The 27169-nt window shown below is 43.2% G+C and overlaps 1 protein-coding gene across 3 annotated transcripts in view; it reads right to left on the bottom strand.

The window, feature by feature from the left end:
• Positions 1 to 2015: 2015 nt before the first annotated feature.
• Positions 2016 to 27169, bottom strand: part of CYFIP2 (cytoplasmic FMR1 interacting protein 2) — a 132561-nt gene continuing 107407 nt past the window's right edge. For all 3 annotated transcript variants that reach the window (XM_065918993.1, XM_065918994.1, XM_065918995.1), the window contains 5 exons: positions 17018 to 17090; positions 16239 to 16333; positions 9500 to 9738; positions 7625 to 7772; positions 2016 to 5196 (listed from right to left, as the gene is read on the bottom strand). In XM_065918993.1, coding sequence (XP_065775065.1) covers positions 5029 to 5196; positions 7625 to 7772; positions 9500 to 9738; positions 16239 to 16333; positions 17018 to 17090 — 723 coding nt within the window. In that variant the 3' untranslated portion in view covers positions 2016 to 5028. The remainder of the gene's footprint in view (positions 5197 to 7624; positions 7773 to 9499; positions 9739 to 16238; positions 16334 to 17017; positions 17091 to 27169) is intronic.

Below are 27169 nucleotides of genomic sequence, written 5' to 3'. Positions count from 1 at the left end.
GATTGATTTAGTATAGTGTAACAGCAAAAGCCGAGCCTTTAGAACAGGGTTCAAATTCTAGCTGTCACTGAGTAACCACGTGAAAATAAACACACTGCATAGTCTCTCTGTCAAAAGTGGAATTTAGCACAGTGACTGTGGTTGATTCAAAAGAATGGATGAATGGAATTTAGCATAATGCCCACACACATCAGACCTTATTACATATTAGTTTCATGTTTCCTCTTAGAACTAGGGATGTATTGATAAATGATATATATGAGATAGGATAGAAAGCCCAGACATAAACCCATTTACTCATGGTAAATTCTTTTATAATAAAGGAGGCAAGAATACATAATGGAGGAAAAGACAATCTCTTCAATAAGTAGTGCTGGAAAAACTGGACAGCCACAGGTAAAACAGTAAACTTAGAACAGTCTCTAACAACTTATACAAACAAACTCAAAATGGACTAAAGACCTAAATGTAAGATTGATAAAACTGCTAGAGGAAAACACATGCAAAACACTCTGACATAAATCAGAGCAGTATTTTTTTTGGATTCCTTTCCTAAAGCAAAAGTAAAAAAATGAGACCTACTTAAATTTAAAAGCTTTTGCAAAGCAAAGAAAACTATTGACAAAATGAAAAGACAACCTACTGCATGGAAGAAGATATTTGCAAATCATATAACTAACAAGGGGTTAACATTCAATGTATATAAACAGTTCTTATGATTCTACATCAACAAAATAAATTACCTGACTGAAAAAATGGGCAGAAGAACTATACAGACATTTTCTCAGAGAGGACACGCAGATGGCCAATGGGCACATGAAAAGATGCTCACTATTGACAAGAGTCAGGGAAATGAAAATCAAACCTACAATGGGATATCACCTCACACTTGCCAGGATGGTTGTCAACAGAAAGAACACAAACAACATGTCAGCAAGAATGTGAAAAGAAAGAAACCCTCTTACACTTTTGGTAGGAACATAAACTGTTGCAGCCACTATGAAAAACAATATGCGGCTTACTTAAACTAAAAATATGCTTACCATATGATCCACCAATCCACTCCTGGGCACATATCCAGAAAAGACAAAAATTCTAATTCAAAAAGATAGAGGCACCCCAAGGTTCATAACAGCACTACTTATAATAGCAAGACATGAAAGCAATGTAAATGTCCATTAACATGAAAGGGGTGTGTGTGTGTGTGTATGTATATATACATAATATTCCACAATGGAATATTACTCAACCATTAAAAGAACAAAATAATGCAATATGCAGCAACAAGGATGGACCAAGTTATTTTCATACTAAGTGAAGTCAGACAAACTATCATATGATAATCACTTATAAGTGAAATCTAAAAAATGATACAAATGAACTTATTTACAAAACAGAAATAGACTTACAGACACAGAAAGCAAACTTATGGTTATCAAAGAGGAAAGGTAGGGAGGGATAAATTAGGAGTTTGGGATTAACAGATACACACTACTACTAATATATATATAAAACTTAAAAATAACAAAGGCCTAGGTGTATAGCACAGGGAATTATATTCAATATCTTAAAATAATCTATAATGGAAAAGATCCTGAATAAGAGTAGCTATATATATAACTGAATCACTTTACCTGAAACTAACACAACATTGTAAATCAACCACACTCCAATTAAGAAAATAAAACCTACCCCAAACCCCAAACAAACAGAAACAACAAACAAATAAAAAACAGCACTAGGAATCTAGGCTGTAGAATTATACTGTCAGATGAAGAAAGCCCGAGGCTCAGGAACTATCTCCAATATCAAGCCCAGAGTGTTTACAAAGATATAATTCCCCCAATAAGAAAGTAAAACAAGCCATTAGTTCAGGGTGCAGCATCTTTATATTCTTTATGTTCCTCCATTCTCTTTCAGGTTGTCTCCTTAGTTACCAGTTTTCCCATGGTCTTCCACAGATTAACTAGGACTAGAATATGAACCAGAATCAAGACAAGACACTCATTTCACGAGTTTGGAAGCAGTTTTAATGGAGATGGAAATGTTTATCAACTCAACACAGGTACCCCAAAATACAAAGCAAAATATCATCTTCAGCTGCATAGCAAATATGATTTAAGAATTTAACATCATTATTTGATCACAAGCGTAAATATAAGTCACCATAAATAAATGTAAATTCATTGTACAAAAATCCCCGACAACTCTTAATACAAATATGGTACATTTGACAGTTTCTGAAACAGAATTTTTTTAAACCTTTTAAAACCTAAGATTTTATTTTTCTTGGTTCTTAGATACACAAAAAATCAAAAGAGGGGCAGTAACACCAGGAAGGAAAGAATATTAAACCCGTTCTGTATTTGTAAATCAATGCTGCTGGTGAGCCAGGGAAATGAAACATCTCTCCTAAAGGTGAAGACCTCAATTTACTGAGATAAAATCTCTTGAGGACAATGGGATTCTACCCAAAGGGTCAAAGTCAGGGCTACGATAGGATGGGAGGGGCAGGCTGTTGAAATAGCAATCTCATCAAAAGGGTGATCCAAATCTCCACAAGGCAATAGTCAAGGATTTAGAATGATCTCCAGGACTTAATAGACAGTCAAGTAGCTGAGAAAGCAAGCCAGCTACTGTACCCAGACAGGACTGAAGACTCAGAAGACTCTGGAGCTTAGAAATTTTATGCGGGTTTTGAAGGTGAGTTTTACCATGTAGTTCTCCCATGTGGTGTAACCCCTCACTTTTGCCTTTGGGACACATGTATAATCTTCAAGAAGGAAAAAAAAAAAAGAGAGAGAGAGAGAGAGAAATACTATTCCTATGAGAATGGGAAGTGGTAGCTCCAAACAGGAGGATCTGACAACTTGTACCCTGACTCACTTTCCTTCCCTACAATTATTTTCTTTCATGGCTCAGAGGGAGCTCAAAGCCCAAGGTTAGCAGTGAAGGGGGCCTCTACAGCAGTGGTCCTCAGACTCTGATGTGTAACAGAACAATCCAACTTGTGGCAAGTGCAGATTTCTCAATTCTGCTCCCAGAGATGCAGGATTGGTGGGTTTGAGGTAGGCCCAGGAATCTGCATCAAATGTGCTAATCTCAGAAGTCCTGATGGAGGTGGCCTTTGGACCACACTTGGAAAGCCCCACCTCTGTCCTCCCTGGTAAGCATGAGTGGGTGACACAAACCTGTTTCTATGGACACTTCTTTGCTCTTGCCTGGGGATGAAATGGGCCATCTGGTTAATGGGAACAATTTCCATTCATCTGCCCTGAGTGAGGTGATCATTATCGGTTTGTTTTCTCTCTTTGCCTTCCTGGGCAAGGGAAGAAATACCAAATTGTCTCATTTTATATGTTCTTACAAGCTCAGACTCATATATTCCCTTTGATGATAACGTGCTCTGTAAGGAGATATTCATTTCCCAAAGGCTTCTGTCCTTCTAAACAGCTTCCCCATGCTCAGTAAGAGATTCTGCAAGGAATTTTGTTTCATTCTGGGAAATGGAAGTAGGCATGGTTGGATGGCATTGCTGACTCAATGGACATGAGTTTGAGCAAACTCTGGGAGATGATGAAGAACAGGGAAGCCCAGTGTGCTGCAGTCCATGGGGTCACAAATACTCAGACACGACTGAGCAACTGAATAACAACAATGTCCCTGTGAGATATGACCCATATCTCAGAATCTAAGTTAAGGAACATCAAAGAATAGAAGCCAAAGGTCAAATGTCTCCAGAATCTTTCAGCTTCATGGACAATAAAAGTCCCGATTCATTAGAACAGGGTTCTTCTTTGGGTGTATTTTAGTATTAAAGGGGCTTCCCAGGTGGTGCCAGTGGTAAAGAATCTGCCTGCCATTGCAGGAGATGCAAGAGACGTGGTTTGATCCCTGGGTCGGTTGGTATTAAAAGCTCATTGATAAGTATTATTTACACTCCTTACCTCCTTGACCCCAACGTGTTTCTGGATTCTGTTAAAATAACCCTTGAATATTTTCTTTCTTGTGAGGGTTTTCCTTGATGAGAGATTCTGTGCCAAGAAGTGGCCCCTAATTTGGTTGCTGGCTAATGCTGTGGGCAGTGCAAGTCTGGCCAGTAGTCCAGTGTTCACTCTGTGACTTGGTGCTAAGTATTTGTTCAATGAATAAAGGAGTCTCTCACCATCAGCCTGATGAGGTGTTATAACAGCTTTCTGTTTTGGACTATGGAATTCCTGGCTGTGTTCATAAATACTGCTTCTACACAGCAGGCCTGACCATCTTCCTACCTCAAGTCCATCCACTCATTCCAGCTGTGAACGCATTTCTGAGTTCTCCCTAGGAGTGCCCTGAGAGGGGAGTCAGGATGTGGTTTTAAGAGTCCATGGAAGGCCAAAGGCAACATCTCAACACCATCTGCCATGGTACTGATACCAGGAACCTCGTCTCCCACTCACCACGGCTCTCAGTGCCTGGTCCAGGAGTACACTTGGTTGTTGAATCCCTGGCATCTGGAGCAGGACAAGACAACACCGTGAGAAGTGGGGGAAGGGAGCCAGAGGAGGTGAAGATGCTTGGAAGTGGAAGCATGCCCATCAAGCCAGGCTGACATCTTAGGGAATGGCCACACTCTTTTCTCCATCTCTAAGACTTCAGTCCTGGGGTTGCGTGTGGGCACTGCACAGGAGGTCACAATCAGGGGAGGAGGTGTTGGGTACCAACCACGGATGTGGGGACCATGAGATGGCGAAAGGGTGAAACTAGGGCTCTTAATACAGCTGAGGGGAAAAAGAGAAAAAAGCAAGTACTGCCCTGTTTCTTTTCTTCTTTTTTTTTTCATTTACACTATGGAAAAACCACCATGGAGATGTCATGGGAGAGCATGCAGAGGCCCAGCCCTCGGGAGGTGCAGATGTGTTTGGGGAGGTTCTTGTGTGCTTCCAGGTCCATCTCACACATTGTCCAGTCGGACCCTGTTGCAGGCTGGCCGTGGCTTTCTCTCTCCTGCTTCTTCTCCTCCAGTTAGAGGTTTGCAGGACCTTCCGCCTAGCAGGTGGTAGCCAGAGACTGGTGGATGGGCGGCTGGAAGCAGCGCACATGCTCCACGGTGGAACTGTCTGTCTCCACAGACTTCATGTACTTGTTCAGGATGGCAAAAACCTCATTGTTCAAGATCTGGTATTTCCTGATCCTGTCTGCCATCTTCTTCAGGGGCTGGAGAAGGACAGGGGAATGTAGGTTAGAAGTGGGAGGAGTGGGGTAGAGAGATCGAGAGCAAGGGAAGAATATAGTTGAGGGTGGGTTCCAGCGTCCTGATGCTTCAATGGTAATGCCACTCTCTTGCTTAAAGGCCTCCTATGGGAGCCCAGAGCTTGACAATGAAATGTGAACTTGATCATAAAACCCTTTACATGAGTTTCAACACTTACTACAAAGCTGCAGTAATTAAAACAGTGTGGTGCTAACATGAAGACAGACATATGCGCCAATGGATTAGACAACCCAGAAATAAAGCCTTTCACATATGGTCAAATGATTCCTGACAAGGGTGCCCGCAACATTCAATGGAGAAAGAATGGTCTTTTCAACAAATGGTGTTGGAAGACTGGCACACAGAATAAAGAAGTTGGATTCTTAATTTACACCATACACAAAACATAAGCTCAAAATAGATTAAAGACCTAAACATAAGAGCAAAAACTATAAAACCTTTAGAAGAAAACATAGATGAAAAGCTTTATAACACCGAGTCTGGCAACGACTTATTGGAATATGGCACCAAAGCACAGGTAATAAATAATAAATAGGAATTCATCAAAATTAAAAAAGCATTTGTATCAAAGGATACTATTAACAGAGTGAAAAGGTGGCTCAAAGAATGAAAGAGAACATTTTCAAATCTTGTATATGATTAGAGATTAATATCCAGAATAGGAAAGGACTTGTGCAATTAAATAACAGCAAACAAACAAACAAACAAAAAACCAACCAGCCCAATTAAAAAGTGAGCAAAATATTTGAGCAGACATTTCTCCAAAGAAGGATAAACAAAGAGCCAATAAGCACACAGAGAGATGCTAATATCACTAATCGTTAAGGAAACATGAATCAAAACCACAGTGAGATACCACTTCATACACATTGAGGTGGCTAGTTCCAAAAATATACAGAAAATAACAAGTGCTGAGAGGATATTAAGAAACTAGGACTCTTATGCATTGCTGGTGGGAAAGTAAAATGGTGCTGTCCCTGTGGAAAACAGTATGGTGGTCCTCAAAAATTAACGACAGAATTACCACATGATCCATCAATTCCAATGTAAGGTATATACCACAAAGCAATGAAAGCAGGGTCTGGAACAGTTATCTGGACACTCATGACACAGCAGCAATATTCACAACAGCCAAACCAGGAGAGCAACTCAAGTGTCCATCAACTGATCAATGGATAAACAAAATGCCATGTACACATACAATGGAATACAATTTAAAGGAAGATGATTGTGACACATGCTATTAATACAACACGGTACACCTTGAACACATTATGCTGAGTTCAAGAATTCCACTTATATGAAGTACCTAGAGCAGTCAAATTCATAGAGAGAGAAAGTGAAGGGTTACCAGAGGTTGGAGGGAGGGAGAATGACCAATTAGTGTTAACCAAGCATAGAGTTTCAGTTGGGGAAGACAAAAAGTTCTGGAGATGGAGTGTAATAAATAATAAATTGGAATCCATCAAAATTAAAAATGCATCAAAGGACACTATCAACATAGTGAAGAGGCGACTCAAAGAATGACAGAAAACACTTTTCAAATCATGTATGTGATCAGGGATTAATATCCAGAAAGAACTCTTGCAATTAAATAACAGCAAGAAAAAGAAAATAGGGGGATGGTTGCACAAAGTGAGTGCATTTAATGCAGTAAACAGTTCAAAATGATTAAACTCTACTGAACTGAACACTTAAAAACAGTTAAAATAGAAAAGTTTTAGGTTACATATATTCTACTTCAATGAAAACTGCCACCTTTATGAAGTGGTGCCTGCCTTTTTTCTCTCTTGGCTGGTCCTGAAGACCCACCCTTTGTTCCAGCCATCCATCTTCACACCTCTGTGCCTTTACTCTAGCCAGCCCCTTTGTCTAGAACATCTCCCCCAGTCTGCACCCTGTTTTCTGCCTGTCTCTTTGCCGCTGGTCATTCAGACTTTGCCCAAGCATCGCCTCTATGGGGAGCCTTCTGAGGCCCCTCCCCAGCCCCTCAGCCTGGTTTAGCTGGCCTTTCCTCATGCTCCCAAGCAGCCCTGCTTACCCCACCACAGCGCTCATCCCATCCCCATGCCTGCACAACAGTGTCTGTGCAGATGATGAAGCACACGAGCAGACTCTGACTGGCACAGGGAAGGTGTGTTTCAGCTCTGGAGGCTGGCCCTGCCCTGCGGGGTGACCTGATTCATCCTGGCGGCTTACAAGCGAGTGACTCATGGCTTCCAACGAGAAGGTTGCCAGCTGCTGAGTGTCTCCGCACCTACCTGCGGTGTGGGGAGTTGGCCTCCACAAGGAGCTCACCCTCCTTGGCAGATGAAAGCCTGCTTGTCTGGCCTGGCCCCCTCTCCCAGGCCCCAGCCACGAGCTGCTTACCACATTCTTAATGATTTCATCTTTCCCGTCCTGCCTCTGTACTTTGAGCAGGTGGTAACAGAAGTCAAACAGGTCGAAGCGACGCTGCTGGCCCAGCAGGACGATGATGGAGCAGCCAGCCCAATTCAAGCCGTCTCCAAAACACTGCCTGGGAGTGGGAGAGGAAGCAGCTGAAGTGAGAGGTGGGGAGGGTGGGGGGAGGACCCCTCATCTTGGACCATCTCTGGGCCAATTCTCTTAATCTGTAAAATGGGTACAAGGGAAGTTGCGAGTATGGATTCACTTGTTCCCAGGACTGAGGTTATAATATAAGCCCTTCTAACCACAAAGAGGTGTCAGTCTGTCACCCCACTGACATAGGAAAAATCAGCTTTGAAGAACACAAATTTGCAAGAAAAAAAAAAATCCAACCAGCCTTTGAGATTTATTCAACCAATCAGAATTCTGAAGAGATTCTGTCTTGGCTCTGGACAAGAATCAGAGGAAACCTGTGAGGTGAAGGGCCATTTTGAACCAGACCAACTGGCCAGTGTAGGCTGCGAAGGCAGGGATGGGCGGGGGGCATAGTGGGCCATGAGCAGATGCTGCTGATGTGGGGGGTTACCAGTCCTCTCATTTCTGGTAAAGCTAAGCCTTCACACCCACAACTCTCAATAGGTGATTTGGGAGGCCGTGGGGCATCTCTCAGCTGAATCTCTCATCTGTCATCAGCAGCCGAATCTCACTGCAAAGGTTCTGAGCTTCCCCACTGCTGTCGCTGAAAGTGCAGCCTCTCTGAAAAACAGCCTTCCCATCCCACTCCCCCAGGGGGACCTCTGTGGCCCCATGCGTCTTTCCTCCCGAGCTCCTGGCTCCAGGGGACAGGCCTGGTCCACTCTCTTCACACTCTGCTCTTGCTCTGTAGCTGGGCAAGTGACGGGAGAATGGGGCTCTGCTTCTGTCTTTTCTGAGGACAGGACTGGGTCCCTCTCAAGGCCCCCCTCTCCCTGTTTTTCAGGAGCAGAGGCCTCATGATCAAGGTGAGGCCCAGCTGCTGCTGGTGGAGCCTTTCTCTGTTCTATGAGCCCTGGGGTTCTGTGGGGGAGATGGCAGTGTGCAGTGAGGTCTTGATGCCAAGCCCTCACCTGGGCTCCCTCCTGCCCCTTCCATCAGCCCACCTTCCAGTCTCGGGAAGACAGAACCTTAGAGGTCCTGAGGCCTTGATGTGCACACACCCCATCTCTGCCTCCAACCACCTGGAGCTTTTCCTGGGAGGTCTCCTTTTCCCCTCTAAGAGCTGCATCCTAAGCAATGTTCCAGCTCAGTTGTAGTCTGTGAATTAAATTCCAATAATCCTCTTGTCCAATACTTTGCCCACCTGATGCAAAGAACTGACTCATTGGAAAAGACTCTGATGCTGGGAAAGATTGAAGGCAGGAGGAGCAGGGGATGACAGAGAATGAGATGGTTGGATGGTATCACCGACTCGATGGACATGAGTTTGAGCAGCCTCCGGGAGTTGGTGAAGGAGAGGGAAGCCTGGCGTGCTGCAGTCCGTGAGGTCACAAAGTCAGACTTAACTGAATCTTCTTGTTTCTCCTCTTGGGAATCTGTTGTCCTTCCTGTCCTTGCTGCCAAGTGGCCTCATTCAATCCACCTTATGTCTATACTTTCATCTCCTCTAGGCTCTGTGAATCCCCCACACCAGGAACTATCTCTACTTTTGCTTGGCACTGGATTACGTTCACCACCTAGCACTCTGACCAACATAAAGCATGTGCTCAGTAAACTGCTGTTGGACCATCCCACCCCTTTCTGACTGAGCTCTGGCTGTACGATGGCTCTTAGGAGGATGAACAGGTTGGGGGGTGACCTCATCTTCCTGGGGCTACTCACTCAGCTGTGAACTCGTTGGTTCCCACGGGGATGCAGTAGACGAACTGCATGGCACTCCAGAGCCGGTGGAATTCCACGCACTCGTCCACATGCATGACGCCGTTGGTGGGCGGTGGGCCCCGCCAGACAGGGTCCTGCAGGTAGCTCCGGATGCGGGTCAGGATGACCTCGAACATGGACAGCCCGCAGCATAGTCGCTCCTTGGTCAGCAGGTCGCCCTCCCGAGCGATGGCGATTTGCTGGGAACAGGAGAGCACACGGACCTTCCCGTCACCTCTCAGACCCCATTTTCCACCTCTCACCCAAGATTCCCAAGCTCTGAAGCTGGCAGCATCTGTAATTTCTTCACCAGAACTGATGTCTTGCCCAAAGCAGGCAAGGTAGTTTATAAACCTTAGTTCAACTGCAGGGAAGTCTTTGGGTAAGTAAAATCTAGGAGCCATCGATAGAGGAATAGTTTAAAAATGTTTAAATTTACCTATGTGATACAAGTAGATCTACAAAGAGTCAGGTAAGGTGGTCTGTGGTGTTGGAGAAGACTCTTGCGAGTCTCTTGGACTGCAAGGAGATCAAACGTCAATCTTAAAGGAAATCAATTCTGAATATTCATTGGAAGGACTGATGCTGAAGCTGAGCTCCAATACTTTGGCCACCTGATGATAAAAATTGACTCCTTGGGAGAGACCCTGATGCTGGGAAAGATTGAAGGCAGGAGAAGGGGACAGCAGAGGATGAGATGGTTGGAAGGCATCACCAACTTGATGGACAGGAGTTTGAACAAGCTCGGAGTTGGTGATGGTCAGGGAAGCCTGGCGTGCTGCAGTCCATGGGGTCACAAAGAGTCAGACACTACTGAGCGACTGAACTGAACAAAGAGTCAGACATGACTGAGTGACTGAACGACAGCAACCTACCTGAATGCTAGGGAGCCTCTGAAAAGACTTAGATGATACAACTGCTAGTATTATTGTTACTACTGAACTATTGCTACCACTAGTGAACACTCACTGTGTGTGTAATACACCAGGCCCTGTTCTATGCATTTGCTAAGTACTGACTTTGTTTACTTTTCACATAAACCCCATGCAGTGGATGTCATTATTATCCCCATTTTATTGAAGAAGAATCTGAGGTTCAGAGAGGCAGTCAGTGAGTGGAAAAGCTGGGATTTGAATCCCAGTAGTCTCGGAGAAGGCAATGGCACCCTAACTCCAGTACTCTTGCCTGGAGAATCCCCTGGATGGAGGAGGCTGGTGGGCTGCAGTCCATGTGGTCGCTATGAGTCGGACTCAACTGAGCGACTTCACTTTCACGCATTGGAGAAGGAAATGGCAACCCACTCCAGTATTCTTGCCTGGAGAATCCCAGGGACGGGGGAGCCTGGTGGGCTGCCGCCTATGGGGTTGCACAGAGTCGGACACGACTGAAGTGACTTAGCAGCAGCAGCAGTCTAGATATGCAGATTAAATGGTTAAGTGAACAGAGCAAGTTGCAGAAAAGTGCATACACTAGAATCCTATTAAAAGACACCAATAACACAATCCCACAGACAGACACACAGAACTCTGTGTGTGGGGGTTGTGTGAAAGTGTGAAACATTCTAGAAGGATTACCATCAGTTGTGAGAACAGATGGGCTTGGAGAAGTAGGTGGGGTATTCACTTTTTACCACAAATACTCTGTACAGTTGAATGTGCTACAATGAGCATATGCTACTCTTAAAAATTTACCACTGATTTTACAGAATTATTTCCTCCAGTTATAAGTCCTCTCACCACTGTCAACAATCTCTATTAAGAATTTAAACTGATCATTTGGTTTCTAGTTATTGCATCTCTAATCATCAGCAGGCTAGACATCAAAACACATTACCATCTGTAGGAGGAAAAAATACCTAGGAGTAGAGATCCCAAAACCAAAAGCAAAGATGATAGATATTAACATCTAAGGTCAAAATAAGATCTCCAGATCTAGGAACAAAGCTAAAAAGCACTGGTTTCTGAGACTGAGAGGTCCCCAGGGCACTCCTGGGATCAGCTCTCCAGAGAGTTCAGGGTGGATGGGGGGAGCCAGCCTGATTACTCCCAGTACAGCTCCCACCCTCTAGCCCAGAGAAAGAGGGCAGCCTCAATTAAACTAATCCATGAAGGGAAATCAGTCAGGAAACACCAATGCTGGAGCCTGTTAGGAATGTGGGTCAGGAGTGTAGCTGTCATGACAACTACAAACCGAAAAGTCTCAGACAAAACTGTGAATTGGGGAAGAAGAATTTGACAATCTGTGTTTCAAACAGGAGGGAGAGGGAACCCTGATTCACGGTGATTCATCTTGGTTCCAGGGACAGAGAAAGAATACTCCAGAGCACAGAGCTGCCACAGGTCTCCAGAAATAACTCTTCTAAAAAACCCTGAGCCCCATGCTTGACTCTGCCCTCACCAGGCAATGCTCTGTGGTAGAGCCTAGACCCTGGCAGGGCTCCTGCTTTAGAAAGAGAGCTCCTGGTACAGCAAAGATGCTCTGTAAGGAAAGAACCCACACTTGTTCTTGAGTCATGGATATTCTCCTTCAGAAGCCAACATAGAGAGCTCTGGTTTACCAGATAATCTCCTGTTAATTTAGTTAATCTGAATCAGTCCTCAGGGCCTGACAATTGAGGGAGGATCTAAAGAATCAGCAACAGGGCTTATATTGGGTTGGCCAAAAAGTTCTTTTGGTTAATGACTATGTCGTTCAAAACAGTTCTTGGTGAAAATGAAAAATGTGTTTCATTTTTACTTAAAACCGAATGATGTTTTTGGCCAACCCAATAAATCTGCAGACAGGCTTTGAACTCTGGTGACCCCGAACTACAGCCAATCAAAGGGCCTTGACTGAGATGGTCAGGGGCTTTGTCCCTTTCCTGTAAAAAAGTTTACCTTTACGGGTCCTCCTATGATCTATAAAAGTAAAAAAGTGGGAAAAAAAGTGAAAGTGAAGAAAAAGAAAGTGAAAAAAACTGTAAAAATGTTATTAAAAAATTACAAAAAAAAAAAACCTCCCATGAATCCCATCACCAAGAGACAAACTTTCTTAAGATAACTTATGTATGATTTGTGTGTATACATATGATTATATATAGGTATCTATTTTAACAAAATTTGCATCATACTATCTACATTGTCTTTTTCTCAAGATATTAGTACTATAAAACACCATTTCCTTCAATATCTTCAGTAACATGGTTTTTTAATGGCTAAATAAAATAGCCATTGATATACTTCATTTATTTAGTCCTACTCTTAAAATTTTTTTAATTTAAATTTATTTATTTTTAATTGGAGGATAATCGCTTTGCAGTATTGTGTTGGTTTGTGCCATATATCAACATGAATCAGCCATAGGTATACATATGTCCCCTCCCTCTTGAGCTTCCTTCTAGTCCTACTCTTGTTGGTTATTTTAAATTGTTCACAAGTTTTCAACATTATAGACAGATCATAAGTAAATATTCTTATGTGCATGCATGCTCAGTTGCTCAGTTGTGTCCAACTCTTTGAGACCCCATGAACTGTAGCTCGCCAAGCTCCTCTGTCCATGGAATTCTCCAGGCAAGAATATTGGAGGGGTTGCTATTTTCCTTCCCCAGGGGATCTTCCTGACCCAGGGATCAAACTTGTGTCTTTTGTGTCTCCTGCAAAGGCGGGGGGATTCTTTACCACTGTGCCACCTGGGAAGCCCTGTTTTCCATATATGTACATATATATACACACTTATACACACACACACACACATATATATATACACACTTAGATACACTTTTTGAGCTTATCTCTGGTTATTTTCTTAGGCTAAAATCCTACAACTATTCAAAGAATACAAGTAGTTTTAAAAGGTTTTTGCTACCTAGTAACAAACTGGTCCCAAGAAAAGCTGAACCGCTGTGCGTCTATCTGTGCCAAATCTGATACTTCATTATCATGAAAAGTTCTTAACAAACTTGGGAGATGAATAGCTGTACCCCACTCTTTCACATTTCATTGATTACTATAAGGCAGAATGCTTTTTCTTACGCTTGTTTCTTGTATTTGTTGCTTCTTTTGTATTTTTTATGTTTTGAGTTTTCTTTCTTGCCCTTGTTTCTTTTGATATGATTTTTCTTTCTGCTCTGAAAAAGTGCATTATAGATTATTATCACATATACCACCAATGTGTGACTGTGTTTTTAATATATACTATGTGTGTATGTGTGTGTTTAACATAAACTTCAGCCGTTTCTTTTCAGTTCCACTCAGTGGAACTCTCTTTCTCTGCCATTCTTTTCTGTTAATTAAGGGTATAGCAAAAGCATCTGTGAAATCATGTGGAAATAGATTTCTGTATGGAGTACTTTGATTACATTTAGGATACTTTGGAGAAGATTAATATCCCATGCCCACTCTTTCCTTTCTGTTTTTTGTAAGTTTTTACTTATCTGTTTGTCATAATGATTGTGAAAGGCAGCTCAGCTATTTGCCCATTTTACAGATGGGAAAACAAAGATCAAAGATATTAAATTCTAGCACTAGATTATACAACAGTTCAGGGATAAAGCTGGGAAGAATAGTCCTTCAACTCCCTGACAGAACATTCTTTTCATGATAGCACTGGGTAAAAAACCAGGTCACCTCAGTTTTTCCTAGAAACAAATACAAGCAATGTAGCACAGTTGAACCCTTCCGACATTAAATATGTAGCAGAATTTCCCTATCACTGACCTAGAAGTTTTGTGAGTTCCCTGAACCCTAGCAAGCTTGGAAGTTAATATTTAACATTTTTTTCTTTTTTCTACAGGAGGACTAAGTTTTGGACTATTCCTTAAGGGCTGGGAGACTTATACAACTGGCATTTCCTCTCCGGCAGAATGTCTAGGCTTTTGTTTGCTAAATATCAGCATTTGACAAATTGAGATTTCCACCAGTCCCAGGGAAATAGTGTTCACCAGAACAGGGAAGGAATTCACATACTTCTAAGTGGAAACACATGCCAAAGCCTGGGTGCGAGAGGCCAGATTCTTGTAGGATGACACCAACCCTGGAGCAGACACATTTATATGTCGCTGGCTTGGGGGATTTCTCCCTAAAAGGCAATCTTTAGAGGATCTTCTGTGTTCAGCTCCAGAAAGCCAAAAAAGAAAATGTTCATATTTCACGGTATCTAAATTCTCTCGGTAGTGACTAAAGAACCCAAATGCCACTAAATGTTTAGTCACTGTTTTTGTAGGAGGTGGGTGGCCCACAGGGGGTCTGGCTCTGTCTAGCTCATGAGCTTGACACCTGGGCAGATGGGGCTCCGCCCTGGGTTCTAACACTTGCCATGGTTTTTGAGAGAAGAGACTGCCTTTTGCTGAGGAGGATGAAGCTTTCTGACTCATGAGCTTTTGTGACAGGACAGAGGACCTTAGGGATGTTAAGTCCAAGAGTGGATCTGAATCCTAAACCTTGGAAATAGTCGGTTTTGTTCAACAAAACAAGCCATCATGGTGTGTCTCACTACAGCGCCCTGTTTTCTCTTCTTCCTGAATACCCCTGCCCCCTGCCCCCTGCCCTTAAAAGCCTGATTCAGCTTGAATCAACTTGAAAAGAGACAATATATGCTTCCTGCTACCTCCCTTTCTCCCGGTGTCTTTTTCCCAACTACCTGCATGGTCTGTGAGTTCTCTGAAGGCAGGGGTCCTCCTCTTTCACTCATCTCCATATATAGATACAGGCTTATAAAAATGAGTTTTAACTACAGAATTAACACCTGAGCTCATTCACCTTTGAAAATGTGAGAACATTACAGATAAAGCTGTGTTTGATCTCCTTATCCATCTCTGTCTCTTTCATCTCTCTTCACAAGTGGCCACCGTTATGAACTGGGCCCTTTCATGTCCTAGGAAAAGTTTCACTTTATGTGGCTTTTGGTATGTGTTTAAAAAAATCCACATAGCATCAAACTCCATGACCTGTTGTGCAACTTCCTTTATTCACCTAACCGTGGGTTTATGATCTGTCCACACTGATGTATCTAGATCTGACTTTCCCTTTTCATTATGATTTGGTAGGTATTCATCGCTTAAATGATTTTACCCCATTTTATTTAGTCAACATGCTACTGATTGATATTTAGGTTGCTTCCAGTTTTTGCTTTAACAAACAATGCTGTGGTAAACATCTTGTGTTCCTGTAATTCTTCTTTTTCTTTTTTAGCAAAGATAGGGCTTCCCTGGTGAATCAGGTGGTAAAGAGTCCACCTGCAGTGTGGGAGACCTGGGTTCGATCTCTGGGTTGGGAAGATCCCTGGAGGAGGGCATGGCAACCCATTCCAGTATTCTTGCCTGGAGAATCCCCATGGACGGGGGTGGGCTACAGTCCGTGGGGTTGCAGACTCAGACATGACCACAGCACAGCACCCAAAGGTGAGCTGCCGACCTGCAGGGTGGGTGGTTTTAATTCTGAGAGGTAACAGCGGAATTCTTCATACTTAACGGGGAGTAACAGATACTTGTCTGACTTCCTTCTTTCTTGGCAGGACAGATGATAGAGGGGGTAGGCCTGAGAGTCAACGAATCTCATTCCAGACCTGCCCCCGCCACTGCCAGGCTGTGTGCTGTTAGACTTTCTGTTTCTCTCTCTCTGGGCCTCAGTTTCCCCATCTGTAAGGAGAAGGTTGGACCAAATGCTCTCTCTCTCCCTCTAAAAGTTCCTTTAGGTTCTATGAGTCCATGATAGGAGGATCGTACCTGAGGGGTCCCCAGCCGCTCTATCAGAGGGACCAGGTGAAGTGGGGCATACTTGGCTTCCAGGCGTTTCATCCGGACCTCCAGACGCTCACCCTCTGCAAAAGGAATGGTAGGCAGAGAACGAGATTCAGGGCACACCAGGGGAAATGGGGAAGAAAGAGCTCTCAGAGGACTTGGTGATATACTTGCAACTCCAGCACTTGGAAGGAACATGTAGAGATGTTTTCCTTGGTTCTGACAAGTGTGTTTAGGACTCACTATAAGGAAACATGTTGTTTTATCTTTGTCCAGTGGAATCATCTACCTCATGGGGTGGTGAGTTACTCATCACTTGAAGGATGTAGACTAACCTAGACAGCAACACACTAGGGATGTTCTAGAAGACCCAAGGAACAGGCCTGGAGCATCATTTCCAATTCCAGCATTAACAGCTGCCCAAGGCTTTAACCTTATTCTTTTCTGACTGCAGATTTGAGTTTACTGAGATTAAGTGAGCATAAGGTTCAAATTCAAATGGCTATTTTTTTAAATTTATTTTTTAATTGAAGGATAATTGCTTTAGAGAATTTTGTTTTCTGCCAAATATCACCATGGATCAGCCACAGATATACATATGTCCTCTCCCTCTTGAAACTCTCTCCCTCTTGCTCCCCACCCGACCCTTCTAGATTGTTACAGAGCCCCTGTTTGAGTTTCCTGAGTCACACAGAAAATTCCCACTGGAGATCTATTTTACATGTGGTAATGCGAGTATTTAGCTGCTTTCAGAGGTTTCTTACCTTTGATGTAGACTCTAGGCAAGATGTTTTGGAAGGGTGCAGCATGCAGCAAATCACAGACTTCCTCCTGAGACTGCAAACAGAGAGAGAACTTTCATTTTAAATCAGGAAGAATTTTCTCACTAAAGGTTTGAACACTGGAGTCAGTTAGACCTGAGTTCAAACCCTGACTCCTCCACTTAACTAGTTGTGGGATCTTAATTTTTAAGCACATCGCTTAACCTCTCTGAGCCTATTTATTTACCTGAAAAATGAGGATGAGAACAATATCTATTTTAATGAGTAGGACTGAGAGAATGTATAGCCTCCTAGCACAGACCTGGACATACTGAGAGTGCAGTACATTTTCATTACAGTCTTACAAGAAATTTGGTGAAGAATTCAAAGTTGCAGTGGGATCAGATAGGAATGATGGACCCAGATTATGTTCAACTGGTTGGTGGTGAGCTCAGGCGCATGGGCTCAAGGCAGGTAGCCAATCCTAATGGGCAGGATGCCTCAGTGCGAAGGCCTGGGTCTGGTGGGTTTTCTCCATCTTGACTCCAGTGGGTGAGAGGAGAGGGACTAGGGCCCAGACAGACAGGTTCTCATGGGGACTCTTTATGCATAAAAGTAAGCTTAAAAGCAAACATATACTATGACGATTAGGGGCAGGCAGGCCTGGAAAGTGAAATGAAGTTGCTCAGTTGTGTCTGACTCTTTGCAACCCCATGGAGTGTAAGCCTGCCAGGCTCCTCTGTCCGTGGGATTTTTCCAGGCAAGGATACAGGAGTGGGTTGCCATTTCCTTCTCTGAGGGCCTGGAAGATATGGTCTAATGGGCTTACTGTCTGTCCCAGGGCCAGTTCATGATCACTGGATTTCAGATCAGAGGGTATGGAGGCCACCTAGACAAGCCACCCTCCATGGGCCTTGGTTTCTCTTCTTTAAACTGTGGGGATTCGAATGAGGTAAAATCCAGCCTTCATTGAACTCTGATATTCTTGGATTCTAAGCACCTGAGAAAATCAGAATCATGAGTACCTTTGGCTTTCTTTACCAGGCACGGGTGGAACATGGCCATCCTGGAAATCTAGCAGGCCAGCTAGCTGCTCAAGAAAGAAACTCCTAAACTCCCTTCAGTTTTTGAAGTGAGGATAACAGATGGAGGACAATTGAACTCTCAGAGGGATCTGCCTGATTTGGGTGTAATTCTCAGTTTCTTAGCCAGAGGGGGAAGTTTCCTTCCCTTCTTAATTAAAACCCAAACCAGAAAATTAAGCAACTTGGTTTTCCTTGCTATGTCTAAGCTTAGATCCTTTGATTCATTATATAATCTGAAAATCTGGCTATTGATTATTCAGGCTGATTCACTGGGGGAAGAAAACAATAAAATTGCTAAACCTCTGTCCAGGCCAGATCAGAAAAAAAAAAAAAAAAAGAGAGAGAGAGAGAGAGAGGACACAAATTACCAGTATAAGAAATGAAACAGGGACAGCTTTTAGTTTCATGTATATTTCCCTATAGCTTTTCTGCATTCAATGTTACTGATTTCTGTTCATATCTTTATTATGCCCATCCTTCTGCTTATTTTGGATTTGTTTTTCTTTCTCCAGTTTCTTACAGTGGAAGCCTACATTACTGATTGAACACCTTACTCTATCTTAACATAACATTCAGGGTCTTCTTTGATACCTCTGATAATCAAGATCTCAGTGCTTCTGGAGGTACCCCAATCCATTTTCAAACTCTAATGGCTAGAGTTTTAAACCAAAGCAACTTCCCAGTAGTTTCCATTCAATATGCTTGTTCTGCTCTTTAGAGTATTATTGAATGTGTTTTTCTAGCCTATATCTTCAGCCCCCTTTCGTTTTTTTCTTCCTTTCAGGGCCAAGCAGCTTATAGGAGCCTTTTACCTCTCTCTCCATTTCCTAGTCTTCACTTCCGTTCACAGCAAACAAAAATATCACGGCCTGCTGTACCATGCCATGGCTCAGGCAGAGATTACTGCTCTGTCACCAAGTGCAGTGGACAACTTTTAGTCCTCCTGATGCGTTAGGCACTATGACAATGAGTTCTGCCGGTGTCCATTATTTCAATTTCTCTTTTTTAGATTCTCTTGCAGGTTTGACTTCTAACCATTCTTTAAATGTTGGTTTTCTCCAAGGTCCCTCTTTTCTTCTCCTCACTTTATTCTACCCGGCTTGTCTCACCTATTCCCAAGTCTATAAGCGCTGCCTTTGATTTGTCAACTCTATTTCTAGCCAGATGTCTCTTTCAAGCTCCAGATTTGGATATCTACCTCCTTGCTAGATATTTCCAGAGCATCACATTTCTAAAGCTGGCCCCCTCCCTTTCTTATCTGAGGTTCCTTTGCTCCTAGAATGGCACAATAACCTCATCTGCCCAAGTCTAAGATCTGGGGCTCATTTTCTCGCTCTTCCTCACCTCCCATGACCAGTAAGTCCTTCTGTCTTGAATTCTCTCCACATTTCTCCACACTGACCACAATACTATGAGCTCATTAAAGGGAGGAATGTTGTCTGCCTCTAGTTCTACTTTTTATCTCCAGTGCCCAGGACATAACAGTCTCGCAATAATTATTAAATGAGTGCATATTTGTTATAGTATGTTTCTTAGATGAATAAATGAATTTATTTATCCACATGACTATCTTCCAAATATGAGAATACTATTACATACATTTATCCAACAAATATTTATTGAGTACCAGGCATTGTTCTAGGCTTTGCAGATATGATGCTAAACAAGTTAGAGTAGATCTCTGCACTCATGTAAATTCCACTGTAATTGAGAGAGATAAAAACAAGTGAACACCAAAAAGTTTCAGATAGTGGTAAGACACAGTAGGGTAATAGGCTAGAGTGACTGGATGTGGGGAAGGGACTACTTCAGAGAGGAGGCTAAGGAGAAGCTTTTTGAGGGGGGAGTTATCTAAGTAAGGAATGAAAAAAGAGGGAGCCAGTCATGTAGATAAGAGGTGCAAAGGCCCCGGGGCAGAAAGTAAACTAGAGCATAGAGATGCAAGTAATCATAGTACAGTCTGAGTTCCTAATGGTAGGGAAGGATCAGATCATGTGAAGTCTCATAGCATGGGATGAAGCCTGGATTTTATTTCAGGTGCAATGAGAGATTACTCAAGTATTTCAAGCAGAGGGTTGGTATACATACCCCTCCTGCTAAGTTTTTTTTTCCCTCTTTTTCTCTGCTAAGCTTTATCTTTCTTGCTTTATTTTCTTCCTAAAAATGGCTTTGCTCCTTGAAATGCTTTCTTACTAGAAAAGTTACCCCTTGCATGAACTATCAATTTTCTGTTTTGTTAATGTCAATAAAATTGACCTTAGCAGCCATGTTAGGAGATAGAGAAAGGGGAAGAAGGCTCTGGGACCTCAAAACAAGACAAATGCTGCTGCTTTAATTTTACATGATGAGCTTCCATTTCAGTTTCCTTAGGGGAGACAGGAGTGTTCCAGTTACCCTTCTCTGCACCCTGCCTCTCCCTCAGGTTTGCAACATGCAGGACCAGAGGTTGTCTGGGGGTGCTTCCTGTTAGCATGCTTCTTGTGTGTTCTCTACCTTGTAATGCCATTTGTTAATGAAGGTGAGGAAAGAAGGGTGTGATTTCCTCACAGAGGTGGGAAGGCATTGTCTGGAAGGTTCCCAAGGATGAACTATGTGGTTATTTGCATGATGAGGTGGCTAGATACTCTGCAAGGTGGAAGGTATTTGTTTGGCATTCAAGAGCTGAGGCCATCACAGCTGATAAAAATGTCCAGTTCAGAGCACACGAGGCCTGTGTTGGGGATCCGAACAGGCTTCACAGTTGGCACCGATGCTAACACTGACCAACTCCCGTCCAATCTCTATTCCAAAGGATCACACTTGACTTTCCACTCTCCTAGGAAACCATCTGGCCCCTGGCCTAGGAAGGCCACCCAGAGTGGGTTTCTTCCCAACTCCTCTCCCCACCAGCTCTTTCTGCACCAGTGACAGCAGTTTTCTGTAATTTGAATCCACCATTTGCATACTCATCACTGAATTTCTACCTTCTCTCTGGAATGCTCATTAACCTATCTCCCTGCCCTTTGCTTAGTAAATCCCCACTCTTCTTTCAGATCTCAATTTAAGCATCATTCCTTCCAGGGAGACTTCTTGGATCCCTCCAAAACCTCTCTGCCCACGGGGTTCCTTTGTTATATGTCCTCAAAGAACCAAGCTCTTTTCCCTTCTAGCGTTTGAACTCAGTCTGTATTGTACATGTCTATATGTAACTATTTGATTAATATCTACCTCCCTCTACTGGAATGTAACATTCATGAAGGTAGGGACAATGATTATTTTTGACTATATTTTATTACCAGGAATAAGCACAGTGACTAGCAGATAGCAAACGCTTAATAAGTATGTGGAATGAAAGTTGAAAGTCTGCGGCACATAAGGGAATTTAGACTTAGGACAGAATCTCTCCTATCCTGGGTTTTCTTAACAGGTCTAGATGTTTTCCCTTATCACTATGGGAAGAATTTTTTCTTCAATGTTACTGATTACTCTGTGTGAACACTTCTAAGAAATGCTCCACAGGGCAGGATTTTCAGGTGTTTATTTTCTATTCCTCTTTCTCTTCCTCCCAGTTTTTTCCTACTTGTATGTATTTACTAAATTATTACTATGCATCTATTATTTCAAAAAATTAAACTGGAAGAAACTCTGAAAGTACTTTTGAATTTTAAAATAAGGAGTTTTGGGGGTCTTGATCCTAGAATCAGAGGGAAGGAAATAAAATCTTAGCATGGCACTTGGTCCAGCACAGAACAATACTTGCATCGGATTAATAATGTAAAAAGTGTTTGCTTTTGGTTTTTTTCTCCTTTTGCTAGGCTAAAGTTAAGGGGAAAATCACAGATAAAGAGCAAAATACAAATGTTACAGAAAATGCAGCTGTGACAATATAAAAGTAAAAGGGCAGCCGACAGGAAGTAGGGGATAGAAGTCTAGAAGGAAGCGAGGTCTGTTGATTTCCTCATCTTTCATGGAAAGAGTCAAGATACTAAATAATGTTACTGAAAGAAGTGTAAGTATACTATTTCTGACTATGAGATAGGACAATATAAATTTTAAAAAATGTGACATAACAAAATATTGAGAGGAAGAGAGGGAACAGATATAAATGACCTAAAATTTCATCTTTACAGTTAGGGAGTCAATAGGCACTGTTTAAAGTTGCTCATGAAGAAATAGAGGTTAACCTCGTATCACCACGCATTATGGAGATAACAACTAGAACTAGAAACAGAAATAACTAAAGCAGGTTGCCTTGGGGATGGAGATGCAGGTGAGGGGAGGTGCAGTGGAGCCAATAAATCTTTTCATCATAAGCTCATTTATACTATTTATCATGTGCAATTAAGAACAGTTTAAAGAAAACAAAATGGAGAGGTTGGATTAAATGGTCTGTAAGGGTCCTTCCCTAGGCTCAGCACCAGGTGCTTTGTACCCATTTTCTGCTTTACCCCTCCAAACATCCTGTGATGCAGATCTGATAACCCCTACCCTACGTGCAAGGATGCTGAGACTTTTGGGAGATGGAGTGTCCAACCAGGTCCACACAGTGATAAGGAAGCAGCAGGGCTGATGCTGGGACCCAGGGCTACCTCACTTCCACACCCATTGTTTTTCCATAGCCACCCATGCAGCCAAAGCCTTGGGAAGCTTGAAATACTGCCCCCTGCATTATACATACACTTTATGAAAAACACATTTAATTATTAAAAATAGAGACAGAAGGAAATGACTGTAAAATCTCACTCTTGAGAAGCTTTTTAGCCTCACTCATATCTGATGGTAAAGAATCCACCTACAGTGCAAGAGACCCAGGTTCGATCCCTGGGTTGGGAAGATGGGAAGATCCCCTGGAGAAGGGAATGGCAACCCACTCCAGTATTCTTACCTGGAGAATCCCATGGACAGAGGAGCCTGGTGAACTACAGACCATGGGGTGGCAGAGTTGGACACAACTGAGCGACTAACACATTCATATCTGATAAGATCACGTCATTCTTTGTTTTATTTACTGGGATTTTGGTACTACCAACTAACATTCTTTCAACTAAACAAACAAACAAAGCTTTGACATATATATGCAGTTTGAAGAAGAATGTAGAGTCTCATGTCATCCTTTAGCTGAAAAAATAGGTGATAACTGACAGTTCTTTCCTAAAATCCAGAGATTACTTCTATACTGAATTTTTGTAAATGATTTCTTTGCAGCCAACTAATTTTTGAAGTTCTGCTGGTATGATTCCAAGGTGAATAACTGGACTGCTCATGTGCTCAGCCTATTCCTGTAAATTCCTTCTGCCTGACCCCCTCCCAAACCACACTCTACTTATTCTTGTCCACCCTGCAAAGTTCCATTCAAAGATTCAGTGTCTAGGAGTCTTCCAAGCCCCTTCAGTCTCCAGTAGTTTTCTCTTTAAAAACTGATCAGCACGCTTATTCAGCCAGGTCCCCACCAAGCTGTTTGTAGGCTGGGCTCTCTAATCCAGCCCCAGCCCAGGGTACTTCTGAGGGAGAATCCGAGCAGCATCTCATATCCCATGCAAACAGCTATCAAGAGTCTTCTTAGATGGCCCAACCACACGCAGGAACTGCACTTCACCTGCTCTGAAAGGCCATCAGGGGACTACAGAGAAGATGGGTATAATATCTAGAGACCAAATAAGGAGCTGCCAAACTCTCAACACTTTCATTCTGACTAGGATGCAGCCTGAGCAGAAATTAAGTCAATCATTCAGCAAATAGTAGGCATCTGCTATACTACGTCGCTCTGTGAGGTGAAGCTGCGATAGGAAGTGAGGCAGACCTAATGCATGGTCCTTACCAAGAAGAGGAGGGAGGCGAGTCACAGGGGCATTTCTAGTAAGTGCCGTATTGGGGTATGTGGGAGCTGTGGGAATATGTAATAGGGGCGACCGATCCAGACTTCTGGGGAGGAAGATGGGGAAGACTTTCTGGAGAAGGAAATGCTGAGATGTGAACCAAGGCGAAGTGTCGGACAGGTAAGAGGGAACAGCACCTGCCAAAGGCCCCAAAGTGAGAGGGCCTGCAGTGGGACAGGGCCTGACAGCTGAATGAGAAGCTTTCAGTGGTGGGGGAAGGCTGCATGAGATAAGGAAAGAGGGCTGAACAGAATCTTGTAAGCTTTGCTTAGATGTTTGGACGCTATCCTGATGGTTTTAATCAGGGAAGTGGCATGATCTCATGTGTAGTTACACCTTTTGGCTGCAAGAGAGAAAGACAGCATGGTGGGAGGTTGTGGGGTGGGGGAGCAAAAGGGGTGCTGGAATAGGTCAAGCAAGAGATAGCAAGGCCTGGAGTAGTGGCCAAGGAGACAGAGTGGGAAGCAGATACCAGAGACCCAAATGCAGACTGGATGCGTCAGCAGAGAGAGAGAAAGGACATGTGTGCCGGACCACTCACAGGGTCAGAAGACACAGCAAGACTGCAGGCAGGAGGAAGCTGAGAACAGATTCGGGCAAGGTGATTTTCTGTGGACATCCAAGAGAAGATGTCTAAAAGGCAAGCAGACATAAGGCCTAGGGCCCCGCGCAGTCCACAAAGTGGACCTAAACTTGGGAATCATCAACATGAGGATGGAATGGACTCCAAGGGATAGGAATACACAAATGCAAGGTCTGAGTGGGCATTTCTCCAGGGGACCGGGTCTTTCCAGATATTTCAATTTCTCTGACTCTATGAGACCAGAGAAAGAGAAAGTGCACAGTGGCACTTGTGATGAAGGGGAGACTGATAAATTTTGGGGACGTCCACATCTACCAGCACACAACCTGAATAGGGACAGCAGGCCACCTTTCCAGCCAGGTGTGGGGCAGAAGGCACTGAGTGTTACCTCTTTCCTTCCTCCCTTCAGTTCATCAAGGAGTGCTTACTGTTTTCTGACCAGATGGGGGCCTGGATGCTGCAGGAAACATGATGACAGCTAAGACTGGAAAAACTAGATTTTAATAAAATTTGTAATTTAATGGAGGAAGAGGGTTAAGGACACTTGTGACTGGGAAATAAACAGAATCACTAGGTATAAAAGAAATTGGCAACCAAGGGTTCTGGAGACTCAAAGGAGGGAGAAATAACACCAAGTGTCTTGCAGAGAATAGGTGTTTGATAAAGTGTGTGCTGAACATGAGACCTGGCAGGAATCAGGTAATGATGGGCCTGGGAGGATGGGTGGGGAAAGACGCAATCACAGACAGGGAAGATGAGATCAGAGATGAGATGACTGGTGTATACAGAGCAGGAGATCATTCGCTTGGTGGGTGAGTGAGAGAGGGGTGGGTTGGTGAGCTGCAGGCAGTCAGACCCCTCTGTATTAGGGGACTTCCAGGGAAGGCAAGTCAAAGCTCCTTGCTGGGCTGTGGGAAGAGGAGGGAAGGGGCTCTAGTAACCTCATTTCATACAAAGCCTCTGGAGAAATATGGACCTAGCCCCAGTATCTTGGGAGATTTAATCATTTCCCCAGTGGCTCATCCCCTTCATGGATTATAGCCTTGTCATGGCGAAGGGGCTTGTGTAACTCAATGAAGCTATGAGCCATGCTATGCATGGCCACCCAAGATAGACAAAGCTGGCTTAAAACTTGGCATTCAAAGAACTAAGATCATGGCACCCAGTTTCATCACTTCAAGGCAAATAGAAGGAGAAAAACTGGAAACAGTGACAGACTATTTTCTTGTGCTCCAGATCACTGCAGATGGTGACTGGAGCCATGACACTAAAAGACGTTTGCTCCTTGGAAGGAAAGCTATGACAAACAAACAGAGATATCACTTTTGTCTGTACAGTCAAAGCTACAGTTTTTCCAGGAGTCAGGTATGGATGCAAGAGTTGGACCAAAAGAAGGCTGAGTACTAAAGAATCGATGCTTTCAAATCGTGGTGATGGAGAACACTCTTTGAGAGGGAGAGAGACTTGCAAGGAGATCAAACCAGTCATCTCCTCTGCCTCTTAATGCTTTTTGGTCTTATACTGTATAATGGTCTCTAGACTCAGTGAAACAACTTCTTAATTATAACGTATTGCATATTCTTTTGGATATAGGCAGAGTATAAATAAATATGGTAATACTTCTTATTTAATATGGTCACTGGGCCTATAGGACAATCATTTTCTCTGAAACCAACCTCACTCTGCTCTTTCATTGCACTCTACTAGATTAGTTTTACAGCCTTGGATGGAAAAAGTGGAGAAAAGTCTTTCCTGAGAGGCATCAAGGCATGAGGATTCCCATGTGACTGTAGCACGTCTGAAATAGGAAACACTGATTTCAAAACTCTAAGTGACCAGTTAGAATCTGCTGGGCGGAAAATGCCCTCACCTTCTGAGTTTCCCGAACTCATCATGAAGTCCAGTGGACTCTGCCACCTAGGACACATCTTCAGATTGCACACCCAAACTGCTAGGTGTTGGGAGGGAGAGGCTTGGGCTGCAATACAGTCTGCAATGCACCAGCAAAGCCCCAGGGAACTGCGTTCATTGCAAATCACTGAAGTGTGAAATTAGCAAATTCAGGGACTGGGAAAAAATGGAATGAAGTCTGAATTTTAATTGGAACAAAGACCCTTAGTTTCCTTCCATCACGTTGCCTAGAAATGGAAACAGCTGACTGGCTAATAACATCTAGTTAGCATCTTATGTCTTGCCATATCATCTTCTTCTATTGACTGTACAACTGACCAAGAGAAGGGGGCAGTTCAGTTGCCTCCTACATACCAAAGTAGGACAACCTCCAGTGCTAGCACGTCAGGACAACTGGGCCATTTCCAGCAGTCTCAGACCACTCTTTCTGGGGGAGAGTGATAGGGATTTATTTTAGGGCAGGGGGTAGATCTCCAGTAGAGATGACCAAAAAAGGTATCACCCAGGATTGCTGTGAATGGTTTATGAAGATAGTATACTACCCAAGGATATCCCATCCTAGCGGGTGTCAAACATATGGTAGACATCAGATATGGGCTGTTTATAACGATTTTCCAACAGATGTATTTTGGTTTCCAAAAAAAATCAATATATTAAGTTAATATTACAAAAGAAGAAAGCATAAGATCTCGAGAAAAGATACCTTTTCATGATTTGCCTG

This window comes from Muntiacus reevesi, chromosome 1 (genome assembly GCF_963930625.1).
Source record: "Muntiacus reevesi chromosome 1, mMunRee1.1, whole genome shotgun sequence".
In the NCBI taxonomy this organism is placed as follows: Eukaryota; Metazoa; Chordata; class Mammalia; order Artiodactyla; family Cervidae; genus Muntiacus; species Muntiacus reevesi.
The sequence above is the reverse complement of the archived record's forward strand: the minus strand, read 5'-3'. Positions and strand labels throughout refer to the sequence as shown.